This window comes from Trachypithecus francoisi, unplaced genomic scaffold (genome assembly GCF_009764315.1).
Source record: "Trachypithecus francoisi isolate TF-2019V2 unplaced genomic scaffold, Tfra_2.0 Lachesis_group8, whole genome shotgun sequence".
NCBI classification, from domain to species: Eukaryota; Metazoa; Chordata; class Mammalia; order Primates; family Cercopithecidae; genus Trachypithecus; species Trachypithecus francoisi.
In genome coordinates, this window is record NW_022681473.1 from 12,378,314 (window position 1) to 12,403,373 (window position 25,060).

Genomic DNA, 25,060 nt, shown 5'->3' on the forward strand with positions numbered 1-25,060 from the left:
GCCTGTGGCCCCTGCCGTCCTCTCCCTGCCCCTCTGGATGTCTGTGAGGCTCGTGTGCATGTGTGTGCCTGCGTGTGCACATGTGTGTATACGTGTGTGTGCGTGCGCACATGTGTGTACATGTGTGTGCATGTGTGTGTGTACATGTGTGTGCATGCTTGTGTGTGTGCGCACACACGCACCCTGCTTTGGGACCCTGATGTCTCCCCTCCAGGGCCTGGCATATTCTGTGCATGTCTGTCTGTGCCTGTCATGGTCGCCTGTGTACTGGAGGCTGGTCTCTACCCGAGGGCCATGGCTCATGTCCACCCTCAGCGTGTGGCTCCCAGTTTGTGGCTGTGTGCTCTCAGAGCTGTTCTATTTTAGCCTGTCCTGAGCCTCATGCTACTGGTCCCCCGTCTCCTCCTCCCTGCCTTCCTCCACCTCTCTTCCTCCTCATGGGACATGCCAGCCTGGTCCCTGCGCAGGCTTTTAGTGCCCCCTTCCTGATCCCCAGCTGAACGGAGCCTGGGCTCACCACCCAGCCACTGGGTCAAAGAGCCCAGCATCCTGGGAACGGCATGGAATCAGGTGCAGACAGGGCTTCTTGGTGGTACCTGTGTTTCTGTGACCCTGGGTGAGAGCCTTACCAAATGCACAGTCTTCAGCAAGTTGGAGAAGGATGGGAACTGGGGAACAAGGGGGTGTAGGCTCACCCTATCCAATATGGGGCCATTAAACCTAAATGAGCTTACATTCAACAAAATTAAAATTTCAGCTCTCAGCCACACTGGCCACATTGCAAATGCTCAAATGCACACATGTGGCATGTGGCTGTTCCACTGGACAGCACAAATACAGAATACTCTGTCACTGTGGAGAGTTGTCCTGACCTCACCTGGTCAGTCTCATGTCTAGAGGGTGGGAATAGGATTCTTGATGAGCCCAAGCAAACACAGGTGGGGCATCTGGGAGACAGACCTTCTGGGTGTGTTTGCAGAGGGTAATGACGCAGAGAGGCACCTGGACACACCACGCCACGGCGGAGCCTCCCTCTTCCAGGCTGGGGGCGGATGGGATAGAACAAGTGTCTGGGGAGTGGGGGCGGTGGCCAGCTCACAGACCAACTATGCAAGCCAATGACTGGAGGGTGGGGGGTTTCTGGGGAACAGGAAGAATGGGGACACTTCCCCCAAATATCCCCTATAGGAGTAGTTAAGCCACAGTCGCCTGGGGTAGAGGCTGTAAGGAGAATGGGCCCCAGGCATGGGTCTCCAGGGAAAACCAGGTGTCCGCGTGGACAGGAGTACCGCTCCTGCTGGCCCGCCGGGGATGGCAGCTGCTGGGGTCTTCAGAGAAGGTCCTGCCGCCCCCCAGGCCAGGGTGCCCAACCCAGCTCACTTCCCAGCCCAATCTCATTTGGACTCCCCTGCCCCCAGGTTGCCTGCAGGAGGGAAGGCGGTGAACACAGCCCCGGTGCCAGGCCAGACACCCCACGATGAGTCCGACCGCCGGACCGAGCCACACTCCTCCGTCTCAGACCTCGTCAACTCCCTCACCAGCGAGATGCTCATGGTGAGAATGAGGGAGCCTGTGCTGCTCCGAGGAACTGTGCTGGGAGGCCAGGGGCAGGAAGAAGAGGGACATGTGTGGGAACCAGCAACGGCATGGGAGTGGCCAGGCAGGGGAACCGGGTCAGAAGCAGCCTGGAGAGCCAGGCCCAGCATGGTGGCCACTCAGCGCTTGGTGACTGAGTGTGCAAGACCGGGGTTTGCTTCCCAACTCTTTCCTCAAAATATCTTTTCCATGTCTCAGTTTCTTCCTTTGACAAGTGAAAATAAGAATTCCCATCCTGCTTTGATCCCTTTGTGGATTGAGAAAGGACCAAAGAAAACCCACTCATGCAGGATACTTGCAGGATCCTAGAGGGAAAGGCTGGTGGGCAGAGGACTCAGGGAGAAGGTGTCCCCTCCCGAGAGTGATGTCCCCTTAAGTGGAGGTCTGGGGTGGAAGGCCTAGCCCAGCGACCTCCCCCATTCCCATGGCTGGAGGCCCCTGAGAACAGGAGAGCAGGAATCCACTGGTCCCGGCTCCTCTGAGGGGACAGCTGTGATGGGGTGCCACACCCGTGCCCCACCAGAGGCCTCCAACCCTGTGGGATCCTAGTTCTAGGTTGCTTGGCCCAGACAGAGGTTGTGGTTCCCACGGTGCCCCCACGGGGGCAGCAGTGAGTCACAGCCACTTGCCCCACCTGTTACTTTTTCAAAGAGGTCCTGGAGAGAGAAAACTGGGGAGATTGGCAGGCAGAGATCAGTTAAAGGTCGGAAGTCCCAGGAAGACTTGAAGAGGGGACGAAGTTGGGAACCCAGCACCTGCTCTGTTCCTACTGGACTTGACCTGGGACACTACATCTCCTTGGATTGAACCCCTCGCTTCTTTAGAGAGAAGGAAGTAGGCTTGGGAGCTCCCAGCCCCTCCCCCACTGCCCTGGCAGCAGAGCCCCCACCCTTCTGCCATGTAGAGTTCCAGCCAGCTCTAACCATCCATCCCCACTGCCCCTTCTAGCCTGGCGTTTCTCAAATTGCTACATGTGCAGGAATCACCCAGGAACCTTGTTAAAATGCAGATTCCTGGTCAGTGGGCCTTTGGTGGGGCCTAAGAGCCTGCTTTTTTTCTTATTTTTTATTTTTTATTTTTTTGAGACAGAATCTCATCTATCCCCTAGGCTGGAGTTCAGTGGCACAATCTCAACTCACTGCAACCTCTGCCTCCCGAGCTCAAGCGATTCTCCTCCCTCAGCCTCCCGAGTAGCTGGGATTACAGTAGTGCACCACCGCGCCCGGCTAATTTTTCTATTTTTAGTAGAGATGGAGTTTCACCATGTTGGCCAGGCCGATCTCGAACGCTTAGCCTCAAATGATCCACCTGCCTTGGCCTCCTAAAGTGCTGTGATTACAGGCATGAGCCACCGCGCCCGGCCTCTCCTGTGGTTTTCTTGAATCCACATTAGAGCATCAGATTTTCCACATCCTAGATCTGGTCGCCTCGGGCCTCCCCACCTCTCCCCTTCTCCCCGCCCGCCAGGCCCCTGTGTGTCTGGCCCTCCACTGCCCTCCTTCCATCTTCCCCCACCCAGGCAGACTGACCCTGGCTGTCCTCTCCTCTGGATGGGCCATTACCACAGCCCACCCTGCCTCCCTGCACAGCCCCTTAATTGGTTACAGCTTCCCGGTAGCCAGGTTCCCAGAAGCGACGGCCCCTTCACAGCCAGCTTGCCTGCCCCTTGCTGCCCCCAGGGAGGGGCCGACAGCTGCAGCCTGCAGAAGGAAGCGCAGGCCCCATCTCCCTCTCCTGTGCTGGGAAGATGCTCAGAGGTGGGAGGGCAGAGTCTAATGGCACAGCTCTGTGCCAATGCTAGGCCGTTGACATTAACAGCCATGATAAGATAAGCAGGGAAGAATCAGCCCACTGTGACCTCAGCCTGTCCCAGTCTCCAGACTCTGGGCTGTGGAATCTGGGGGTCGAGAGACAAGAGTTAAGCACCCAGAGCTGGCCAGAGAAGGGGCTGAGGGGCAGAGGTGTCTGAGAAGAGGCGAGGCCACACCTGCTTCTGAGCACCGCCTGCCTGGTACAGGGGTGCTTGCTGCTTTTTGAGGCTGACTTCTGCAAGGGCTCAGGAAGCACCTTCCCTGACTGTGATGGGGTGGCCAACCTGGTTGCCATAGAGATGGCTCTGCCCCAGCTGAGTAATTAGGGCTCAGGGCTGTGGCTTAAGAAGGCTGGGAGTGGGCACAGAGCTGCCACCCCTTTCCCAGGTGAAACCCACCTGGCCAGCCCAGGCCTTCCCAAGACCACACCGTTTGGGAGCCTAGAGCCAAGGGACCAGAGGGACCTCAGGTGGGGCGGGGGCCACCTGGGCTCCGGTCATCAGCAACTCCACCCCAACTTTAGAAGCAAGGGGGTGGGCGAGTGGTCTTTGCTGGCACTGTCTACACGTGCTATGCCCCAGGTGCTCGGTCCCTCTGCCAGTGGGTCAGGTCGCGGGGCAGAACTCTAGAAGGGACCCCTTCTAGCTCTCCCAGGACCCCTCAAAGTAGGTCTCATGGTCCCTACGCTGCAGATGTAAAAACAGGGTCAAAGGGTGCGTGTGGGGCTGGCATAAGCAGAGAAAAGAGCGTCGGGGGAAAGCAGACTGTGGGCAGGGAAACCACGTTCTCCATGGACCTGCAGTGGGGCTTGAGGGTTTATCTGGATCGGCCAAGGGGTGGGGGCTTGAGGAAACATCTTCTGCTGTAAGGCAGCGTGGTACCCCCAGCTAGGCAGGACCGGAGTAAAGCCCCAGACTCTAGATCTGAGTGCAAGAGCAAGGCGCAGGTGGAAGGGCACTCAGGATTCCTGGCCACTCAGCTGGGTTCCATTCCCACTGGCCATTCAATCGCAGGCGACTTGAGGCAAGTGACCCAACCTCTCTGTGCTCGCAGCCACAGTTGGAACACGGGGAAAGTGTTCCAGCGGGAGTGCCTGCCTCGTTGGGATATTGTAAGAGGTCAGTGAGGACAAGGCACAGGTTACAGGCAGCCAGCCAGTTCATGGTAGTTACTGTTGTGAGTGTGAGGCTAGGTGCATGGCTCATGCCTGTAATCCCAGCACTTTGGGAAGCCAAGGTGGGCAGATCACTCGTGGCCAGGAGTTAGAGACTAGCCTGACCAACATGGTGAAACCCTGCCTCTACTAAAAGGACAAAAATTAGCCAGGCGTAGTGGTGTGCGCCTGTGGTCCCGGCTACTCGGGAGGCTGAGGCATGAAAATTGCTTGACCTTGGGAGGTGGAGGTGGCAGTGAGCCGGGATTGCACCACTGCACTCCAGCCTTGGCAACAGAGTGAAACCTTGTCTCAAAAAAACAAAAACAAAAAACTCTCATGAGTGTGATTCCGACGCTTTTCACCCGGCACGGTGAGTCCACGGGTCTTTGCCAGCTTGAGGGGAAACCTCGGTGTTGTGCTGGGGTGTGAGCCTGCTTCCGTGGAAAGAGCAGGATTTTGAGTCAGAGAGGATTCATACTGCTGTGCAGTCTTGGCCACGTGACTTAACCTCTCTGAACCAGTGTCCTCAGCGAAGGTGGTGACACCTGCCTCACCTGGCTATTGTCAGGATTCAGTAAGGAGACGGCGATGGGAGAGTCGCTGGTCATGGCAAGAGCGCACTGGATACATTATTATTATCTGTATTATTTAGTCTTTCAGAGCCTAGGACTGCCTCTCCAGGATAAAGGAGAGGGCACAGAGCAGGTTTCTACAGGGGAAGCGGGAGAGAGAAGGGATGCCTGCAGTTTTTCTTAACTGTGGTACCCAGGGTCCTACTCCTGTCTCTCATCCAGTCATCGTGGGAGACTTTCGAGCCAGGGATACCTGAGCCATGCAGCCCCCTAACTGGTTCTGCTGTGATCAGTGGTCTGGGGCTGCATTCAGGCAGCTGGAGGGTGGGCAGGGTTCCAAAATCTCCTAGGTACTACCAGTGTGCTCACAGGTTCAGACACGTGGCTGGGAGACCCTCCTCCTGGCTGCTTCCTGTGGTTGGATGTCAGGATGGGATGAGATGCCCACCCTGCCTCTGTGTGACTGTCCGTTCCTGGGTCAGCCCAAGCGCCCTCCCTCCCAGCACTCCTCAGCCCTCATGGACAGTACAGTCATCTGAGGCGCCTTTTACCCAGCACTGATGTCCAGGCCCACACCAGCCCCATCTAGTCAAAGTGCTTGGGGACAGGGCCTGGGGGGTCTGCAATTTTCTTGTCCCTAGTGATTTTGCCTTACACAGACAGACATTGCTCCTGAAAACTTGCCTCTCTCATTTTGTAAATCACATCATTCTCCGCACCCTAGAGAGTCACTTTCCAAAGAATTGCTGCGGTACATTCTTTTTGATGTGAGCAGCCTCCCTCATCTGCTGTGTAGCTCGGGTTTGTGTCAGTGCATATCCCACAGTTGGCCCTACCGTGCCACGAGAGGGCAGGGAGGTCTGGGGGGCTCGGGAACCCCAGCACGCACCAGGGCAGCTACAACCAGGAAGGCGAGGCAGCGGAACTGGAGCTTGGGGCAGGCGGCAGACCCAGGGCTGTGAGGAGAGCCTGGGAGGTGGGTGTCGTGCATACGGCTTTGAGGTTCAGGAGACAGGGCTGTCTCGGCTCTGCCATCCCCCCTTCCCCTCCCCTCCTGTGAGACCCTGGTCAAGGCACCTGCCCTCTGAGCCTGAGCAGTGTCCATGGGATGTGGCTGGGCCACCACCTTTGGCCTCTTACCCGTGCTGGCCAGCGGTGGGGACATGGGGGAAGCAGAATCCTCCCCAACCCTGCCGGCATCTCCCCCACCCCCAGCTCTCCCCAGGCTCCGAGGAAGATGAGGCCCACGAGGGCTGCAGCCGAGAGAACCTGGGCCGGATCCAGTTCAGCGTCGGCTACAACTTCCAGGAGTCCACGCTCACCGTGAAGATCATGAAGGCCCAAGAGCTGCCGGCCAAGGACTTCAGCGGCACCAGTGACCCCTTCGTCAAGATCTACCTGCTGCCTGACAAGAAGCACAAGCTGGAGACCAAGGTGAAGCGGAAGAACCTGAACCCCCACTGGAACGAGACCTTCCTCTTTGAAGGTGAGGCTAGTGCCACCCTTCCCCCGCCATGGTCACCTCTTGCCGTCCACCATCCCCCTACCCAACCACATATGTGGTCACATGGACAGATGCATATGGGCACACACCTGCAGGCCCACAAATGCACAAACACATGCAATCAGATACACTTATGTGCACACCTGCATGCGTGCACAGGCACAGATCCACACACATGCGCTCACAAACGCCCACACAGGCAATGTCTTGGCCTGGTTAACCTGATGCATTTTGTGTCTAGTTGGGATCAGGTCACAGGAGCCAAGTGGAGCCAGCATCACAGCCAGAGACCGAGGAGGGAAGCTGGGCCACCGCCTGGTGTTTCAGTCCAGACACAGAGCTCATCCTGAGGAGGGCAGGGAGGGAGGGAGGCACCCACAGGACTTAGAGCTGGAGCACCCTGGAGCCACCGGAGCATAGTGGTTCAGTGCACAGGCTGTGGCCTAGGCTGCCTGGGTTTGAATCCCAGCTCTTGCCACTTATTCGCTGCGTGACCTTGGGCAAGTTCCTGAGCCTTCCTATGATTTGGTTTCCTCATCTACAAAATAGAGATTATAATAGTGAGGGTTCAACAAATAAGTGAATTGTAAAAGCACTTAGAACAGTGCCTGACACCCAGCAAATGCTTAATACCAGGTTGTTAAACACACTCCATCTGTTGCCGTTCTCTCACCCCCTCCCTCGCATGGGACAGGAACAACAGCTCTGAACCATGCCTGGAGGCCGCTGAGACAAATGTCCTTTCTCTCTCCTGCAAGCCCTCTCTGAAGGCCGGTCTTTATCTCTTATCTCTGAGGATTCAAGGTAACCAGGAAGCTGGGTGTGTGATTAAGGAGTGATTTCTATCCCAGGGCCTTTGGGTGCTAGGACCCCGCTTAGAGAAGCTGTAACCCTTTGCCAGTGGCTCCCCATTCAACCAGGGAGAGTGGATCCCTACTCCAGCTGCCCCAAGCCCTAGCCTTCTAGAATCTTCACCGTGTACCCCAGGGACCTTTCCCCACCTGCCGTCCCACCTACTTAGCACCCCACCTCTTCTGCAAGATGACAGCCAGGTCACCCACTAAATGGCACTGAGGGTGAGCAGTGAGTGTCCATGTGTTTCTGGATGCCCTCCTTTGCAGGCACCACGAGGGCCAGTTTAGAGATGGCTCAACCAGCGAGAGGTTCAGCTGTCTGGAGGTATATGTAGCCAGCTGGCAGGGCGAAGGTTTTGAGCAGAACTCCAATCCTCCAGTCTCTTCCACGAGCATGTGCCCAGCAACAACCACAAGCTGGGCACTCTTCTAGGTTCTGGGGGTGGAGAAAAGAATGAGGCACCATTATGGCCCTCAAGGCATTTCTGGCCTAATGGAGACACAGATGTGTAGATAACCCAGCCACACGCAGCAGGACAGGAGCTGCAGGAAGCCAGTATGAGCTCCCTTTGATGGTGCTGAAGACAATTTCCCAGAAGAGGGACCATTCAAAATGGGTTCTGATGGATGAGTAGGAATTTGCCACCTAGGAGCCTGCCTCCTCTGGTGTTGATGAGAGCTGACTGGGGTGCAGCGACTTCTTGGAGCTTCCAATATTCCCAGAACACTTGTCCTTATGCATTTTACCTGAATGGATGCCAGGGGTCCCCTGGGCAAGGTCCGTGGGGGACTCTGAAATAAGCAGGACACAGCTTCCCACAATATGAGGAAAAGGACCCTGAACAAATTCAGAGAGTCTCCTCTTCCCACTCACCTGCTCCTGTCGGAGCGCCTCGGTGCTTCCAGAGTCTCTGGGGGAAGGTGCTGGAATCCTCCGGAGCTCCTCCTTCCCTTCATCTTCTACACCAGCCAGGCTTAGGTTCCAGGCGTCCTCCGTCCTGCTCACACCCGGGTTCAGAATCTCCTCACCTCAGGCCTCTGAGCTGGCCTGTGCCCCCTGCACCTCCTGGGCCAGCCCCACCTCTGACTAAGCCTCCCAAGAGCTCATGACTCCTGGCTTCAGACCTTCACCCGGCCCCCTCTTCCCTTCTCCATCCCATTCAAGCTCCTTCTGCTCCTCTCCCTGTGACCTTCGCTGCCACCTCACCTCAGCATAGTCCTGCTGCTCCATCAGGCCATTTCACTGGCATTGATTCATCTGTTCAATTATGCATTCACTTAACAAATATGTATCGAGTGCCTACTATGTGCCAGAAACAGTGTTAGACACCGAGATCCAGTGGTTGGTGACAGAGAGGCCTTTCTGGGAACCCTTGCCTTCCGGGAAAGCCAGACAAAAATCAGGGAAAGAGACAGAGAAATCTGTTACTGTGTGTGATACGTTTTGCGGAAGAAAAGGTGCTAGAGCGTATAACGGGATCCGACACTGTCTGGGGTGCCAGGAAAGAATGCTGAGACCTGAAGGATGAGAGTAGCCAGAAGGGGGGCACGTGGTGGGGCCAGTGTGCGCCTGGCCCCGAGGCGGGAGGAGTAGGGGTGTTGAAGGGCCAGGAAGGAGGCCGATGTGGCTGGAGCCCAGTCATTGAGTGAAGAGCGGTCACAAGCCAAGCAGGGAGAGGACAGCCGGGCCAAATTGTGGAAGGACTTGAAGCCAAGGTAGGGTGCCCAGCTTTTATTCTAAGTGCACTGGGAACCATTGAAAGGCTTTAAGCAGGAGCACATCATGATGGAATTTCTATTTTTAAAAGATCTCTCTGGCTGCCGCGTTGAGAATGGACGGTAGGAGAAAGCGTGATGCGGGGAGGGCGGTTTGGAGATGCTTGCAGCTGCCTAGGCAAGAGGTACCAGCGGCTTGGACGAGGGAGGTGGCAGTAGAGAAGGGGACGCTGCAGGAGGAAGGACAGAAGCACAGGTGGGAGGAGGGGTGCCGAGTCACAGGACACTTGTCACCTCCTGCTTCTGTGCCTTTGCCTTTTCCCTCCCACTGATGCTTCCCCATGTCCCTCTGCTCTGAGTCCTCCTGGGGCCTGCGTACTGGCAGCTGTGGCCACCTAGGCAGAGCCACTTGCCCAGACCTGCCTCGGGACGATTGGCAGCGGCTGCTCAGCCACTGAGATGGACACAAGGTGCATGGGTGAATGGCTGATCGCAGTTCTACTCTTAGCTAGCTGGGACTCTGGGCAAGTACTTTAAGCCGTCTGAGCCTCATCTGTAAGATGGACGAGATGCCATTCACCTTGGAGAATTGTTGAGGGAATCCCATGAGACGGTGACAGTTCTTGCTAGCACTTCAGTAAGGTCTAATTGCAATCCAGTGTGCCTGCTGGCCCGGTGGGGTGGCAGCGGGAGGGCACAGGGCCTGCCTCCTCTTCCCAGGGCCTTCCTTGCCTCCCGGGCCCCATGTGGCCCCTCTGTGCCCCTCTTCACTCGCACCCATCTATACCCCCAGGTTTTCCCTATGAGAAGGTGGTGCAGAGGATCCTCTACCTCCAAGTGCTGGACTATGACCGCTTCAGCCGCAACGACCCCATCGGGGAGGTGTCCATCCCCCTTAACAAGGTGGACCTGACCCAGATGCAGACCTTCTGGAAGGATCTGAAGCCATGCAGCGATGGGAGTGTAAGGCCCCATGGGTGGGCCTTAACTGGACAGGCAGCAGGGCAGGGCTGGGAGATCTGGTCCCAGACCCTCGTCAATCTTAGAAAGGCCAGGAGGGCTGTGGGAGAGGGTGCAGATGGGCAGGCCCGATGGAGCTCAGCCCTCACTAGTAGTCAGAGCACTGGTGCTTGGCACTTGGTGGGGATTCACCCGATCTGTAAGAAGGAAACTAGGGCTGTGTTCAGGGAACAGAGAGGAGATGGTGGACCTGGGAGGGGCAGTACACACACCTGCCAGAGGAGGGGAGACAGAGTGAGACAGAGGTGACAGACAGGGGCATGGGTGAGCGCCAAGGTCAGGGTAGAGGGGGCCTGGGGGCAGCTGGACCAATCAGAGAGCTCTGCTAGCCTAGTTCCCCACACCTCTCCTGTTGTGCCTCCCAGGGGAGCCGAGGGGAGCTGCTCTTGTCTCTCTGCTACAACCCCTCTGCCAACTCCATCATCGTGAACATCATCAAAGCCCGGAACCTCAAAGCCATGGACATCGGGGGCACATCAGGTGCGGGGCTCCTCCAGCAGAGGACGGGCGGGCCGGGGATGTGCTGGTGACACAAGGGTTACACTGGATGTGGAGAGCAGGGTCTGCAGTGGCCCTCACCCCAACCCGCCACACCCCCACCTCCAGTCCTCACTCCTTACCCTAGGGACCTTGGGGGCCCCCTTTGGAGCACCCTCATCTTGGACTCTGTTCAGGAGTCAAGATGTCAGCATCATCCTGGACTCTGTTCTTCCCAGAATCAGGAAGAAAGGGAACATTGTGGGAAGACCTGGATTCTATCCCCAGCTCTGATGCTACTTGTCTGAGATTTTGGGCAAGACCTGGCCTCTCTGGGGCTCAGTTTCCTCGTTGGTAGTAACAGGAGGGCCCAGGTGATCGCTAAGGTCCATCTGCTGATTCTCCCAGGTCCCTCTTGTTCTTGCCTGGGTCTCTCCTTGCCTCTGGGGAAAGCACACGGCCCTCCTGCCCCAGCTTCCATTCCTGGAAGGGGAAAGGGATCCTAGGAAGTCCCTCCCCCACGGTCCCTCTAACCCTTCCCCACTCCCTCCCCCAGACCCCTACGTGAAGGTGTGGCTGATGTACAAGGACAAGCGGGTGGAGAAGAAGAAGACGGTGACGATGAAGAGGAACCTGAACCCCATCTTCAATGAGTCCTTCGCCTTCGATATCCCCACGGAGAAGCTGAGGGAGACGACCATCATTATCACCGTCATGGACAAGGACAGACTCAGCCGCAATGACGTCATCGGCAAGGTAGGGGCGAGGCAGGTGGTGTGGTGCACACAGCTGGTACCAGCGAGGCTCCGTTCCTTAAAAGAAGCAGCGGGGGTAGTGGGCACAGGCTGGACACCAGGAGAGATTGGAATCAGTCTCCTCCCCTCTCAGGCCTCTGTTTCTTCATCTGAAAATAAGGGGATGAGATGACCCCCTCACAAGGCTTCCTCTCTAAGCATCCTCCTATGGGTAGGTCAGCTTAGGACAGACCACCAGCGGGCAGGGAAAGAAGCAGTGCAAGAGAGGAATGGCCTGGATCTCAAAAGAAAGGTTTTCTGGACAGGATGATGACATTGGGGCAGTATTGCCCGGGGTCCTGTCTACACAGGGTGAGCTGCGTGGGGCAGCGTTGGGAGCTGCAATCAGACTCCAAAGACCTCGTTTCAGTTCCCATCCCATCTTCAGATAAACCATATAACCTTGGGCAAGTGGCTTGGCCTCTCCAAGCTTTAGTGTTCTCATCTGTAAAATGGAGCAACTAGTACTGTCCCTGTAGAACTTTACAGGGTGGTGTAAGAATTGCTTGAGGTATGTGGATGTTCTTTGGGAGGCCGAGGCGGGTGGATCACCTGAGGTCGGGAGTTCGAGACCAGCCTGACCAACATGGTGAAACCCCATCTCTACTAGAAATAGAAAAATTAGCCGGGCATGGTGGCGGGTGCCTGTAATCCCAGCTACTCAGGAGGCTGTGACAGGAGAATCGCTTGAACTGCAGAGGTTACAGTGAGCCAAGATTGCAAGACTGTACTCCAGACTGGGCAACAGAGCGAAACCCTGCCTGGAAAAAAAACAAAAGTGATCTCTTCATATCACGTAGCCAAAACATTCTTCCCTGACCTGGAGATTTCCCAGGATGGGATTCTGTGACATAAGCCCTCCGTGTTTCTACCTTAAAATGTCTCTTTCTGTGTTTATTTATGGTTTAGTGTTGAGAGAATGGGCTTGAGAGTCAGATGGCCTGGGTCCAGATCCTAGCCTTACTTTTTAAGGCTGTAACTTCTCTGAGCCTCATTTTCTTCTCTCAAAACGAGAGTAGCACGGTCCTACCCTCACAATGCGCCGGGAGGATTAAGTAAGATCGCACAGGTGAGCTAAACAGCTCACTAAGCAGCATAGGACTTGGAACGCGTGTTAGCTAGTATGATAATAAAGGGCATGTATATCCATTCAGGCAGGGCGGTTTGACCAGGACCATGTGAGGAACCAGTGCTCAGGACAGTCACGGGGGAAGGGGAGATGCCAAGAGTGAGGGGCACACACCTGGGCATTACCCTGTGTGGGGGAAAGGGAAAGGGGGACTGGATACCCACAGGGAAGGGAGCTGAGTTGGAGGCAACCCTCAGACAGATGGGAATGGAGAACTCACCTGCTGGGGTGAAGGAGGCAGCCTGGCCTGAAAGAGGAGAGCTAGCCCTGCCTGCCATCAGGTATGGCACGGGGAGTACGACCGGCCAATCTGTGGTCACAGGTGGGACAACTCCCCAGGACATTGCCACTCATACTCCAGAGAGAGTATGTGCCCCTGCCTGGCCAGGGTTCAGGTCCCGCCGATCCCCGCTTGACCAGCTCAGCCCAAAGGCCAAGTGACCGTATCTACTTTGATGTTCTTTTGAAGCTTAGCCTTTTGGAGTTGGGTGTCCCTTAGATACTGATTAGAGCTCCTTTTGGAACAGTCCTACCTTCTGTTGGCTGAACCAAAGCAAACATGGATTTGTTCTCACTTTGGCCTGGGTAACTTATGGAGCCCAAGGATCTCTGAATCCTCCTGACTCCCGGCTCCTGCTCAGCCCCTGGAAGCCAAGAGTCTGCCCCTTGTCTGCCTGGCATCATCCAAGGCTGTAGGTATCATGCTGGGCTGAGGTTGCAATGGGGGCAATGCTCATACTCTTAATCGCCCCCAAGTCCCAAAGCTGAGGTCAGCGGGGCCCATCCTGGGGGTTCCAGGGGGATTCATGCATGCAGCCCTGTGAGGCTGCGAAGCGGGATTAGGCCAGTAGCGTAGAGCTCCAAAGATCTGGATTTCAATCCCTCTGTGCCACTTATAAACGCTGTGACTGTGGGTAAGTCTCTTAACTCTTTGTACCTTAGTTTCCCCATCTGAAAAATGGAGATAATCATGTAACCCTACCTCGCAGTTGTAGGATTGTATGATCCATGCATATGAAGTCCCTAGCTCAGTGCTCACATGCAGCGAGTGCCCAGGAGCTGGGAACAATTATAATTAAGGGAGGCTGGACAGCACCCAACAGAGAGGGCAGGGAAGGCTATGGAGACAAGCTGCCTCCAACCCCACCTGCCAGACCCCACTGCAAAGTAGGTTGGCAGTCTAATTCCAAGAGGCCAGGTGTGCCCAGACTTGGAGGTGTTGGGGTAGACAACCAGGAAAATAGATCAGGCTGGCCGGGGGAGGGAGGAGGGCATCTCTGCGGGGTAGGTTGTCACAGCATGTGGAGGTTGGGGGGCCACAGGCTAGGGTATCATGGTGGAGTTGGGGTGTCACCCCTGTGGGGGAAAGGGCCAGTGCCCTGGAGCCTGTGCCAATGCCATCCTCTCCCCTTTCTCCCCAGATCTACCTGTCCTGGAAGAGCGGGCCAGGGGAGGTGAAGCACTGGAAGGACATGATTGCCCGTCCCCGGCAGCCTGTGGCCCAGTGGCACCAGCTGAAGGCCTGAGTAGGGCCAAGGGAGGCCCAGGGGGCCAAGGGCCCGGGTCCCCATCATGCCCTCACCACTTTATGCACAACGCCCGGCCTGAGCCCCCTGCCATAGGGAGGGGAGGACCCTGAGGGCTCAGCCAGGGAGGGGTCCCAGGACTCAACTGGGCCCCGTGTCTAGGAAGTACCAGCCCCGTCCCCCACGGTCCAGCTTGGGGGAAGGGGCTCTGGGAGGCATTTTCCTGCTTTGCCCCTTTTCTTCCTGACTTACTAATACTAAAGAAGTTGGGGGACCTCGAGAGCCAGACGGCCAGACAGGCAGACCCCTCCAGAGGCCCGCCAGGTGGGCATGGTCCCCCATTTTCTTTAAGGCAGCACCTGGAGTGGAGAGAGGCCACTCCCTCTCCAGCCCCCGAGGTGGACGCAGGGGAGGGGAGGCTGAGGCGTTTGGCCCCAGTCTGGCCAGGACAGGCCCATCCCCAGGGCAGTTTCAGGTGCCGGCTGGGCCCTGAATGCCGAAGACAGTATATAGCCCGCTCCTGGGTCCTGGAGCCGTGGCCCTTTGTACTTGTGTTGTGTCCATTGTGTGTGTGCGTGGGGACAGAGGCCTGGAAGTGCGGAGGACTATGCAGAGAAGGCAGGTTTCGTGGAGGCCAGGCAGGGTTGGAGGCCGGGAGTGTGAGAGGAGAGGCCCGTAGGGCTGAGTGGGGTAGGGTGAGGCAGAGGTTAGGAACAGAAGAGCGGCGGATGCTGGAGCTGGGCTGAGAACCGGGCTGCCTCCTGCCATCCCCCCATCTCCTCCCCTTCTCCCCTTGGTGCCCGTTCTGCTCAGAATCTGAAATAGTTCCTTCTTCAGCAATTTCATCTCTTGGACACTGACTCACACCTTTTAGGCACCTACTGTGTGCATAGCATTCCACCAGGACTCATCTCCCTTCCTTCTCAAGGGGTCCTGAGCCCCGACTAGCTTTGCCCTAACTCCTTCATCAAAAGACCCCCCGCCAGCTTCCCACACCTCATACACAGCCACATCTGCCCTATTCTCCATGCTTTCCAGCTTCCCTGCCCTTCCTCGTCTCTCCCTGCCTGTGCAGACCCCCACCCTTCTTTCCTCACCCCTCCATCCCCCAGTGCTTATAGGCCTTCCATTCATTCCCTCTCTTCGTGCGTGGTCTCTGATCTTCCATCACCTGACCTTCTCCAGGACTGTCTTCTCACCCTCCCCACTGCCTGGTCCCCAGGAGCAGCTCCTTCTGCCTGGCTCACTCACAGTGCAGGGAAAGGAGGCAGAGAGAAGACCAAGGTTCTGAGAGTTCTGAGGTTGCCACACACAAAGAAGCCGTGGTTTCTCTGCCTCAGCCACTGATGAGACTAGAACTGGCTTCCCCCTGGAGATGGCAGATTTCAGGCTGATCCCTGCTTAAGCCCTCTCATCCCCACGCTGGTCCTGGTATTGATACAGGACCCAGCTGGTGACAAAGCCTCCAAACCCGGGGGTCCATGAGCCTGGGCCTGACACTCCAAGAACCACCACCAGGTGGCGCCAGGCCCCCACAGTCTGTGGCGTGGTCAGCCCACAGTTTCATCCAGGATGGGCCTGTGACACCCCAAAGAGAAGAAGGGGACTCTGGATAGGGTCCCCACATCCAGGGCGTGGGGAGAGCATAGGCATTTGGGAACCATTTTCCTTCAGTCGGCTTCCCCTTGAGCTGAGCATTCTGCTTGCTGCAGTAGACGGGTCGCCTTTTGCCCATACCGAAATTTTCTTAAATTGAATCTCACACCCCCACCATTTCCTCTCCCTGGGATCTGGAAGAACATCATACATAGTAGGTGAATCGTTTTGTAGAGTGAAGAATGCTAATGTAAAGCAAATAGTCACCCACGTTCCTTGTAAATCCAAATGTTTCTATATTGTAGCTTTGCTTAAAATGGGGTCGGCCCCAACTGCACCCTCCTCTTTGGCGGGCTGGGGAGCGGCCCCCAGCAGGGACGGGAGGGCAGCGACCCCGAGGCCACGTGGACGTGGGAGAGGGTGTGGTGGGAAGTTTTGAGTGGAGGAGGGGATCTGCCCTTCTCCAGCCCTCCCTTGGATCCGCCTCGGTTTCCTGTCCCCCCCCACCACCCGCCTGCCCCGCGGAAGACTGCCCAGTGAGCGAGCCCCCGCCTCCCAGGCCCCTTCGCCTGCTAGGGAGCCCCCTGGGAATCCAACCAACTTGTATCGAGTGGGCGGGGCAATGGCTCCACCTTTTCCCGAGCCCCGCCCATGGAGCTCTTAGCCAATCCTATGCAGAGAGCATCTCCTGGCACGGAGGGGTCTCTTCCCAACCAGACCCTATCCAGGCACATTGGCGACCAGGCTTGGGCTTCCCCAGCCCCCCCACGTGCAGGTGGAACTCTGGGATGCTATGTCAGGGCGGCAAGCGGTGGGCCGAGGGCTGAGTAGGCTAGCACGGGAGGCAAGGGTGGTATGGGGTGGGGCAGGGGTGGTCTAGGGCGATAGGAGAGCAGGGAATGGGGGAACTTGAGGGTGGGGGGAGGGCACTTGGAGCCCTGTCACCATCCCAGGACTTTGGGCAAGTCACGCGCACTCCCTGGGCCTCAGTTTCCCCATCTGTAATATGATGGTAATAATACTTCACCTACCTCATGGGGAGGTTGTGAGGCCACCATCACCTGACCTGAGGGTCAAGGCAGGAGGACTCAAGAGAGAAGGTGCTACCCGTGAGCAAAGTGTAATTACCGAATCCTGACAGCAAGGCCCACCTGCCCCTCCCCCACAGAGCCTCCAGAGCTAGCCGAGGCCAACCCAGGCTCATCTGTCTCTTCACTGTGTCGCAGGCCCCTTCATGGGCCTCATCTGCCATCTTTGTGGGTGCCCTAGACTTAGTCCTTATCTTGTCCTGGTTTCCTTTCTCGTGGCCATAAACTGCTGTATAAATTCCACCTGCCCCAGGACCCCCATACCTGCCCTCCGGCACCAGATGCCGGGGAAGGGACAGAGGAAAACAGCCACAAACAAGCCAGGGGGGCTCCCCTGAGTCCCCCAGGGGTGGGGATCGGTGGCCACTGTTTGTATGTCCTTGAGCGCAAATGTTTTATAAAAAATAAAACAAAAACCCACCATCACAAAAAAAAAAAAAAAAAAAAATGCAGCGAAGAGAAATGAAGAAAAACTGAAGAAAAAAAAAAAAAACAGGAAAAAAGAAACATACAAAATTTTTCCACCACACATACCCTCTAAGCCAGCAAGATTTCCTCTTTGCAAAATCCTATTTTTGTGGGAATGGGTCCTGCTTTTTGTGGCAAGGCCTGTTCTGATTAATAAAGGATCGTGAAAAAGTAGGGCCTTGGCTGTTTCCTCCTTGGGTCCCAGCCCTCCCTCACCTCCCCAGGGGCAGAGGCAGTGGGGTGAAGGGGATGGGGGCCCCGGGGCTGAGCCTCCCCTCAGTGTGTCACCTTTGGGATTTGACTTCACTGATGACCAGGCCCTTCCTAAGCATCCAGCATGTCCTCAGATCGCTATAGAATATGATCCCACCGGCTTCCCAGAAAGCAGAGAGGCAGCTATATCTCCCAGATCAGGCCTGACACAAAGCTTTTTGGGAGTAGAGTCCTCTCTAGGCCTCAGAGGTGCCCTCCAGGGTCACCCAGCCTGACGTCCCCTCCCTCAGTTCCCAGAGGACCCTCACCACCCTTCAAGGCAGCTCAGACAAACCAAAGGGGCACACTCCAGTTTTCCCACCACCACCCATGGGGCCACTGTAGTTTCAGGCCAGCGCCTCCTTCCTGGTCCCTGAGGTGGGCAAAGGAAAGATAAGGAGCTCTGTGTCTGTTGGCTGGAACTGTGGCTTCTCTCAGCCCTCTTCTACTTTCTTTCTTTAGGATTAGAAAAGTCTTTTCCACTCAGTAGAACAGGTTCCAGCCTGAGGTGTGGGAAGCTGGGTTGTAATCCCTTCTCCAGCCTCTGTGGCCCTGGGCAAGCTCTTTTCTTCCTTCCACCTGTTTCTTCTGACCACGACAAAGCAATAACCATCCCCATCCCCTGCCCTTTCTTCCCAGCCCAGCCCAGGGGAAGCTGAGCCCCGCAGCTCTCAGGGTTCTTCAGAAGGAAGGTGCTACATCTGTTTCAGACACAGGCACAAAAGGAACGAGCACATCCCCGCTGTCATGTGTCCACCTGCTGGCCCCTGGCCCTGCCAGGAGTGAAGCCGGCCACCCCATCCGCCCCCTGCTCCCAGCACCTGGGGCCAGCAGCTGCCTCCTGGAACTGCACTAAGTACCCCACCCAAAGCTGTCTGTCTCTCGTTTCCCACAACCTGGTTTAGATATCCCTTCTGATCTCTGTTCCAGAGATCGGAGGAAGCCCTGGGGTCAGGTAAGTAGCCTCAGGGGCGCCCTTGGCCAGAGCTTCTGTTCAGGCTTTCTCTGTGAAAGCAGCCCCGGAAAACTGAGCCTGAAGTCAGAGACAGCCCAGGCCCAGCACAGGTGGCAGTCTCTTGCTGCTGGCTCGGGCCCTTCCCTGGACTGTTTGCCTTCCTCTGTTTTTACTTCTCTGGGTCTGTCTTCATCCATGCCTGATCTGAGATGCTCCCCCACCTCTCCCTGTACCTGGGACCACTGCCCTCTAGTGTTTTCTTTCTCCCGTGAGTCCCCCCTGGATACTGCTGCTTTCTGGAAGGCCATCCTGGGTTACGTCCTGCGCTCCTCTCCCTCCCCCGCAAAGACAACCAGAAGGCCAAGGCTTGAGCGCGCCGGCCCCCGCCCGTGGCTTCCCTGACCATCTGTTTCCCGTGAAGACGCCCCGCTCCCCATGTCTGTGTCCTGTGTGTGTGTGTCGTGTCTTGTTTAGATTGTGAGCCCCCTGGGCAGGGATCCCTGTCTGCATACGTGTTCCCTGTGGCACGCCCGGGTGTGCTAATAAATGTTCATCTTCAGAACAAGAGCGCCACGTGTCTTGAGGAAGCTTTGGGACAGATGGCTGAGTAAGCCTGTGTGGTGGCATCGGAGGCAGGGAGGGACTTCAGGGTAGGGCCCCCAGCTCCAAGAACCTGTTCTTCCCCCCTTCCTGAGTCCCTTGAGGGTGGATGGGAAGGGGGTGAGGAATGGCATTCACAAGGCTGGAAAAAGCTCCAGCCCTGGGTCTCCGCTGCCACACTAGCCAGCAAGGCTGCTTGCCTGGAGGCTGGTGGGGGTGGGGGCCTCAAGAACAGGTGCAGTTCTCAGCCATTCCACTCACAGACCTGACTGCCAGCCAGGGACTACGCAGCTCTTCCCGTGAGCACTGGGTTGGGAGTCCTCACACCGCTATGGGTGAGTCACTCACCCTCCCCACCCTGTTTCTTGCCCTGCCGCCTCCTCTGCCTTTCCCTCCACTTGGTTCCCACAGCAGGAAGGAAGCCTCTTGCTCTGACCGCCAGCTCCCTTGGCCTCTGCCCCTGAATCCCTGGTACAAACATGACACTTGAGGAATTTCCTTGCCCTATTCCCCCATGGCCTGCCCACCTCTGACTGCCCCGGAACGATGTGGGGAACCGCAGAGGCAGCCCATCCATCCCATCCCATTGTTAAAGCGTCCCTTCCAGTCTCCCCTGCCCCCTGCTCCCCGGAGGCCAAGTGGGAATCACAGGAAGTTGTGGGTGGGGGAATGCTAGGACTCCTAATACCGTGCTCTCTCTGTCACCAAGGGGAGCCGTGACACTCAGCTGTCCCTGGCAGTAGCTCCCTCCCTACTCACATGGAGACAGAAACCCTCAGTCATGCTCTATGGCATCAGTACCCAATTCAACCAAATTCAAACTTTCCAGAAGGGACTGGCTTCTGAGGGTGTAAAGCAAGTGTGCAGCAGAGCCAGGGACAGAGCCCATTCCCATTCCTTGGGGGAGCTCCTGCTCAGCTGGGAGCTGAGCTCAGTCATGGCTGCGGGTGCCACATTTGACAAAGCAAAAGGGTAGGGCCCTGAGTGCCTCAGGATGTCCCAGGGGGACTCGTTGCCAGGACTTTGCCCCAACCTAGAGTCCTCAGGTGAGAGCAGCAGGGGATGAAGTACAGGGAAACAGACCAGACAGAGGGAGGAGACCTGAGCTCACTAATGACAGCAGTTACTGCAAGTGACCATGGCTGCCTCTGCATCCTGCTGCTCCTGTGTCTAAGGTTTGCATAAAGGAAGGTAGAAAAACCCCTTGCATGAAGTATTGAGCTGCAGCATCAGATCTAAATAAACCCAATTCCTTGGGCCAGGTGCAGTGGCTCATGCCTGTAATTCCAGCATTTTGGGAGGCCGAGGCAGGCAGATCACCTGAGGTCAGGAGTTTGAGACTAGCCTGGCCAACATGGTGAAACCCCGTCTCTACTAAAAATACAAAAATCAGCCGGGCATGGTGATGCGCACCTGTAATCCCAGCTACTCAGGAGACTGAGGCAGGAGAACCGCTTGAACTCGGGAGACAGAGGATGCAGTGAGCCAAGATCGTGCTGCTGCACTCCAGCCTGGGCAACAGAGAGAGACTCCATCTTGGAAAAAAATAAAATAAAAGTAAATAAATAAATAAGCCCAACTCCTCATGTACAGATGAAGAAGCTAAGGCCCAGGGGGGTCGTGACTTGCTCAAGATCACTTGGTCAACAGCAGAACTAGACCTGGAACCCCTCTTCTGATTCCAGGCCCAGGGGTATTCTCCCTATGCTGCGATACAAGTGGCAGATCAAGAGGACAGTCTCCAGTCAGCTGCAGCTCCTACCCCATCTGAGTGATCATCAAATTACTTTCTCCAAGTTTCCAGACCCTGGAAGGCCCACTGGCCCTGACAGAACCCCAACAGGGGGAGCTATGGGAGGGACAAGGTCTGCAGCAGCCAGGCCCCAGACCCTCTTCCTCCTCGGGAAGGAGGCAGCCTCCGATCTTCCCCACCCACTTCCTCTTTCTTTCCATTCAAGGCCTTCACTCTCATTTGCAAGCTGACTGCCCCAGATCCATGCCCAGCCTCCTCCTTAGCCAGGGCCCAGCCCCGTGTGCCCGCAGAGCTTCTGGGCAGGGCCTGACCTTTTGGCCTGGTATGCCCCTGTTGCCATGGTGATGAAGGCCTGGCAGGATCTTCTCCCATGAGATGGGCCTCCAGGCTTGGGGTTTTACAACTTTCTTCCTTTCTTTAAATCATTATTCTTTTCCTGAACAACAAGGGGAGAAAGAAATGCCAAAACAGAGCAAAAAGAGACTAAGAAGGAGAGAGACAGAAAGAGGAAAACAGAGCGAGAGAGATGGAGGGAGTCCAGTCTTGAGTCATGGAGGGGGTGGAGGGGCAGCGCCAGTGAAAGAGAACGATCGGCCCAGCTTGAGGGTGATTCAAAAACAAACAAAATCTTCTGCAGAATTAAGCGGTGAGATTCCGCAAGACAGGAGAGCAGCCTCGAGGGGCAAAAGTCACTGCTGACGACAGCACTTGTTCCCCAGACAGCACACAACAGCTGGCAGGGTCAGTCTGACATGGAACGGGGGGTACGTGGGGCGGGGGCAGTGCCAGAGGGAGTCCAGGGTCCCCACAGCAGTGGGTTCCGGTGCTCCCAGGGATTATAAATAAACAGGCACATGGGAAATGCATTCTTTCTCCAAGAAATATAATTTATGTTTACAGCCAGTTGTTTTTTCTTCTCCCTAAAGAAAACATTACCATGTGGGGCTCCGGCCCCAACAGTGTCCCTGAGTATCCTTGGCCCTGGCTCCCTCGTCCTGTTATTGCTTGGATGAGGAAGATCTGGCTCTGGGAATTGCAGAGCAAGGCCCCTTTCCTCACCCCCTCGGGGCTGTCCCTGGTGACGGAGTGGAGGTACAGAGTGCCAGTCCCGTGCCAGCCACCCTGGCTGTGCCCATTTAAGGGAAAGGAGAGTGTAGGCCGTGGGAGAGGCGCCGAGCAGCCTCCCAGAGCAGAGAGCCCCTCTCTGCGGTGCAGGAGGCTCTGGAGGCACGGTGGCTTCTTTTCAAACTTGACAGCTGGAAGGCTCAGGCTATGGGGTGGGGAGTGGAGGGCGAGCTCCCTCTTCCCAGCAAGATTCCAGGCACATGCTGGGAGGCTGGGAGAAGAGAACAGAATAAGGTGGGGGTGACCCCCTGCCTTCTGTGCCCCATACGAATCTCAGGGGGCCGGGGAGGGAGGTATGTACCATCAGCCCCGGTGGAGGGGTGAGGGCAGCTTTGGTGCTGGGGCCCCCATCTGTTTCCCACTTCTGTCCCGGGCACCAGCCCCACTCCAAGCCCCTGCTCCTGGGCCAGGCCCTCCTCCCAAGGGCAGTCCGACCCCACACAGGCACGCAGTCCATCCCAGAGGTAGCGGTTCCTGCCCTAGAAAGGGTGGGCCCAGGAGACCCAAACCCCAGAAGGAGGGAGGGTGGTGGGCGCCCTGCATCCAGACTCAGCGAGACGTGAAGATTCTGTAGCCCTCAGTGACCCTGGTTCCAGGTGGAAGCTGGCGCCTCTATCATCAGTGGCTCCATCCGGGACTGGACCCAGCCCAGACTTCTGGGTCTGACAATTGCCCACAGATCAGCCAGGGGATAGTCAGCCCTCTCACTACCTAGGAGTGTCTGAAGATGTGCCCCCGCCCTGCCTGTGCTCCGCAACTCGCCAAAAGTGGCCGCTCCATTGCCCCAAGTAGGGGCCCGCCGGTCCCGCAGGCCTAAGCAGCCAAAGCTTCCCAGAGCCCCTCCTCTCAGAGTGGCTGAAGCCCGTCAGCCAGAACATAGGCTCAGGTGCCCAGTCCTGGAGCGGCTTCCAGGGCGCGGAGGCTGCCCCTGGGGGCGCCCAGAGCCCGGGAACCAGCGCCGCCTATGAGCAGGTCTTCCTCCTCCTCATCCTCAAAGGCCCGCGCTGGGCGCCGGGGCGGAGGCCGGGGCGTGGGATCGTCGCGCTCCGCCATGCGCTCGACGGCGCCCTCGCCCACGAGGAACACGGTGTCCGCGACGCGTGGGGGCCCGGTGACGGGGTTGTGGTCGTAGGAGAAGACGCGCAGCGCGCGCAGCGGGTGCAGGTCGGGGAAGCCGCCCAGGCGGTTGCGGTCGAGGTCGAGGATGTGCAGGCGGCCCATGCGCAGCAGTGCGGGCGGGAACTCCTCGAAGCGGTTGCCGTAGAGCCAGAGGCCGCGCAAGCCCGTCATGCGCGGCAGCTCCGCCGGCAGCGCGCGCAGCCGGTTGTCGCCCATCTGGAGCGACTGCAGCGCCACCAGGCGCAGCAGCGGCCGCGGGAAGCGCCGCAAGAAGTTGCCCTCGATCCAGAGGCAGCGCAGGCTCTGCAGCTGCGCGAAGTCGGCGGGCAGCGCCAGCAGCCGGTTGCCGCCCAAGTAGAGGCGCGTGAGGCGCGGCAGGCGGCAGAGGCCGTCAGGCAGGCGCTCGAGCTTGTTGAAGTCCAGTGCCAGGATGCGCAGCTCGCGCAGCTCCTCGATCTCCTCGGGCAGCTCGCGCAGCCCCGTGCCGCTCACATACAGCTTCTGCAGGCGGCTCAGCGCGCACACGGCGCTGGGCAGCCGCCGCAACCGCCGCCCGCTCAGCTCCAGCTGCTGCTCGCCGCTGCGCAGCTGCTCCTCCGCGTCCGACGGCAGCTCATCCGGCGTGGACTCGGCGATGCCCATGGTCACGGGCCCCGGCCGGGGCCGCTGCCACCGCCACCGCCCGGCATCGCCCCGCCCCGGCTGCCCCCCGGCCGCCCCGACGGTGTCGGAGCCGCGCCGGCCTTCGGGCCCCCCGCCCCGGCCTGCCCCCGCGCCGGGAGGGGGGCCGTGCGGGACCGGGAGGAGGCACCCACTTGGGGTACCGCCGCTGCGCGCTGCGCTCCACCGCCTGCCCTCTGGCCTCCCCCGTTGCCTCCGCCGGAGGCCGACTGGCTAGGGTTCGCACTGACTCGCAGCTTAGCGACCCGTCTCCCTGGCAACCCCGACGCTCGTGCGGCTGCCAATGAGGCGGAGGGAGGGCGGGGCGGGGCGGGGCCAAGGCGCCACCCGAGCGGGGTCCCGGCGCCGGAGCCCGCCCCCTACCTGCCCATCCAGCCCACCGCAGAGCAAGCGCAAGCCGAGAGATTCCCTTCCGGCCAAGCCTGGCACTGAGACCCGACACCCGACGCCGTTTGGTGTGCGGTTGTGTGCGCCCCAGAGCAGTGGGTCCAAGAGGAAGGCCAAGGAAACGCCGGCGGTGGATCAAAGACTCCGTACTAGAGGCTCACAAGGAGGGGCTGAGGGGCGCGGTCAGTGCCGGTCATTCACGTCCAGCGGCGTGCGGCCGGCCTACCTGCTGGGATCACTTCAGTATAGTAACTCGAAACTGTGTTACTGTCTGGCCCTTTTCACATCTGCTGGTTTTACCGGGACCCAGGGCTTGGCTCCGCCCTGTCTAATTGCCCTACAGCTTCCTCATTGCTAAACTCACACCCCTCTCTCCTGCCAGGATCCCTCCACCGACGCTCAAAGTCTGTGTGTGGCTGCGGTGGACAGAAGACTGGGACGCGTGAACGCCTTTGAGCCACCAATCATGGCCACTCGCATTCCATGACTCTTCCTTTGCCTGCTACCACCAGCAGCCGTTCTCCACTGCCTTCTCCCCCCACCTCCCATCCGGAGCCCACCTGCCGGAGCTCCTGGCAGAAAAGCACTGGCTGCCACTGGCTTCGAGCCCATGTGTGCCCAGCACTATGCTGAAAGCATTGCTTTGGATGCTTGACACAGTCTATGAGGTAGACACCCTCATCACCTCGATTTAAAAGATGGATAACCTGAGGATCAAAGAGACATGACTTGAGCTGGGTCAGTCTGAGCTGGGTGAAGTGCCCAAGGTCACCCAGTTGATGAGCAGCTGGATTCGAAGCCAGGTAGTGTGACTCGAGAGCCTGTGTTCCTAACCATAAACCATACCGATAGATGGAAACGAGGGTCACTCCACCTCCAGC

The 25,060-nt window shown here is 57.7% G+C and overlaps 2 protein-coding genes across 5 annotated transcripts in view; one reads left to right on the forward strand and one right to left on the reverse strand.

Annotated features, from left to right (window-relative positions):
- SYT7 (synaptotagmin 7) overlaps positions 1–17,482 on the forward strand; it is a 64,198-nt gene extending 46,716 nt beyond the window's left edge. For all 4 annotated transcript variants that reach the window (XM_033204556.1, XM_033204557.1, XM_033204558.1 and 1 more), the window contains 6 exons: positions 1,419–1,554; positions 6,351–6,621; positions 10,003–10,172; positions 10,595–10,709; positions 11,263–11,462; positions 14,051–17,482. In XM_033204556.1, coding sequence (XP_033060447.1) covers positions 1,419–1,554; positions 6,351–6,621; positions 10,003–10,172; positions 10,595–10,709; positions 11,263–11,462; positions 14,051–14,155 — 997 coding nt within the window. In that variant the 3' untranslated portion in view covers positions 14,156–17,482. The remainder of the gene's footprint in view (positions 1–1,418; positions 1,555–6,350; positions 6,622–10,002; positions 10,173–10,594; positions 10,710–11,262; positions 11,463–14,050) is intronic.
- Positions 17,483–21,733: 4,251 nt separating this feature from the next.
- Positions 21,734–24,653, reverse strand: LRRC10B (leucine rich repeat containing 10B). The gene has a single exon (XM_033204560.1). The coding sequence runs from the start codon at positions 23,751–23,753 to the stop codon at positions 22,875–22,877; it is 879 nt and encodes a 292-aa protein (XP_033060451.1). The 5' UTR covers positions 23,754–24,653; the 3' UTR covers positions 21,734–22,874.
- Positions 24,654–25,060: the final 407 nt, after the last annotated feature.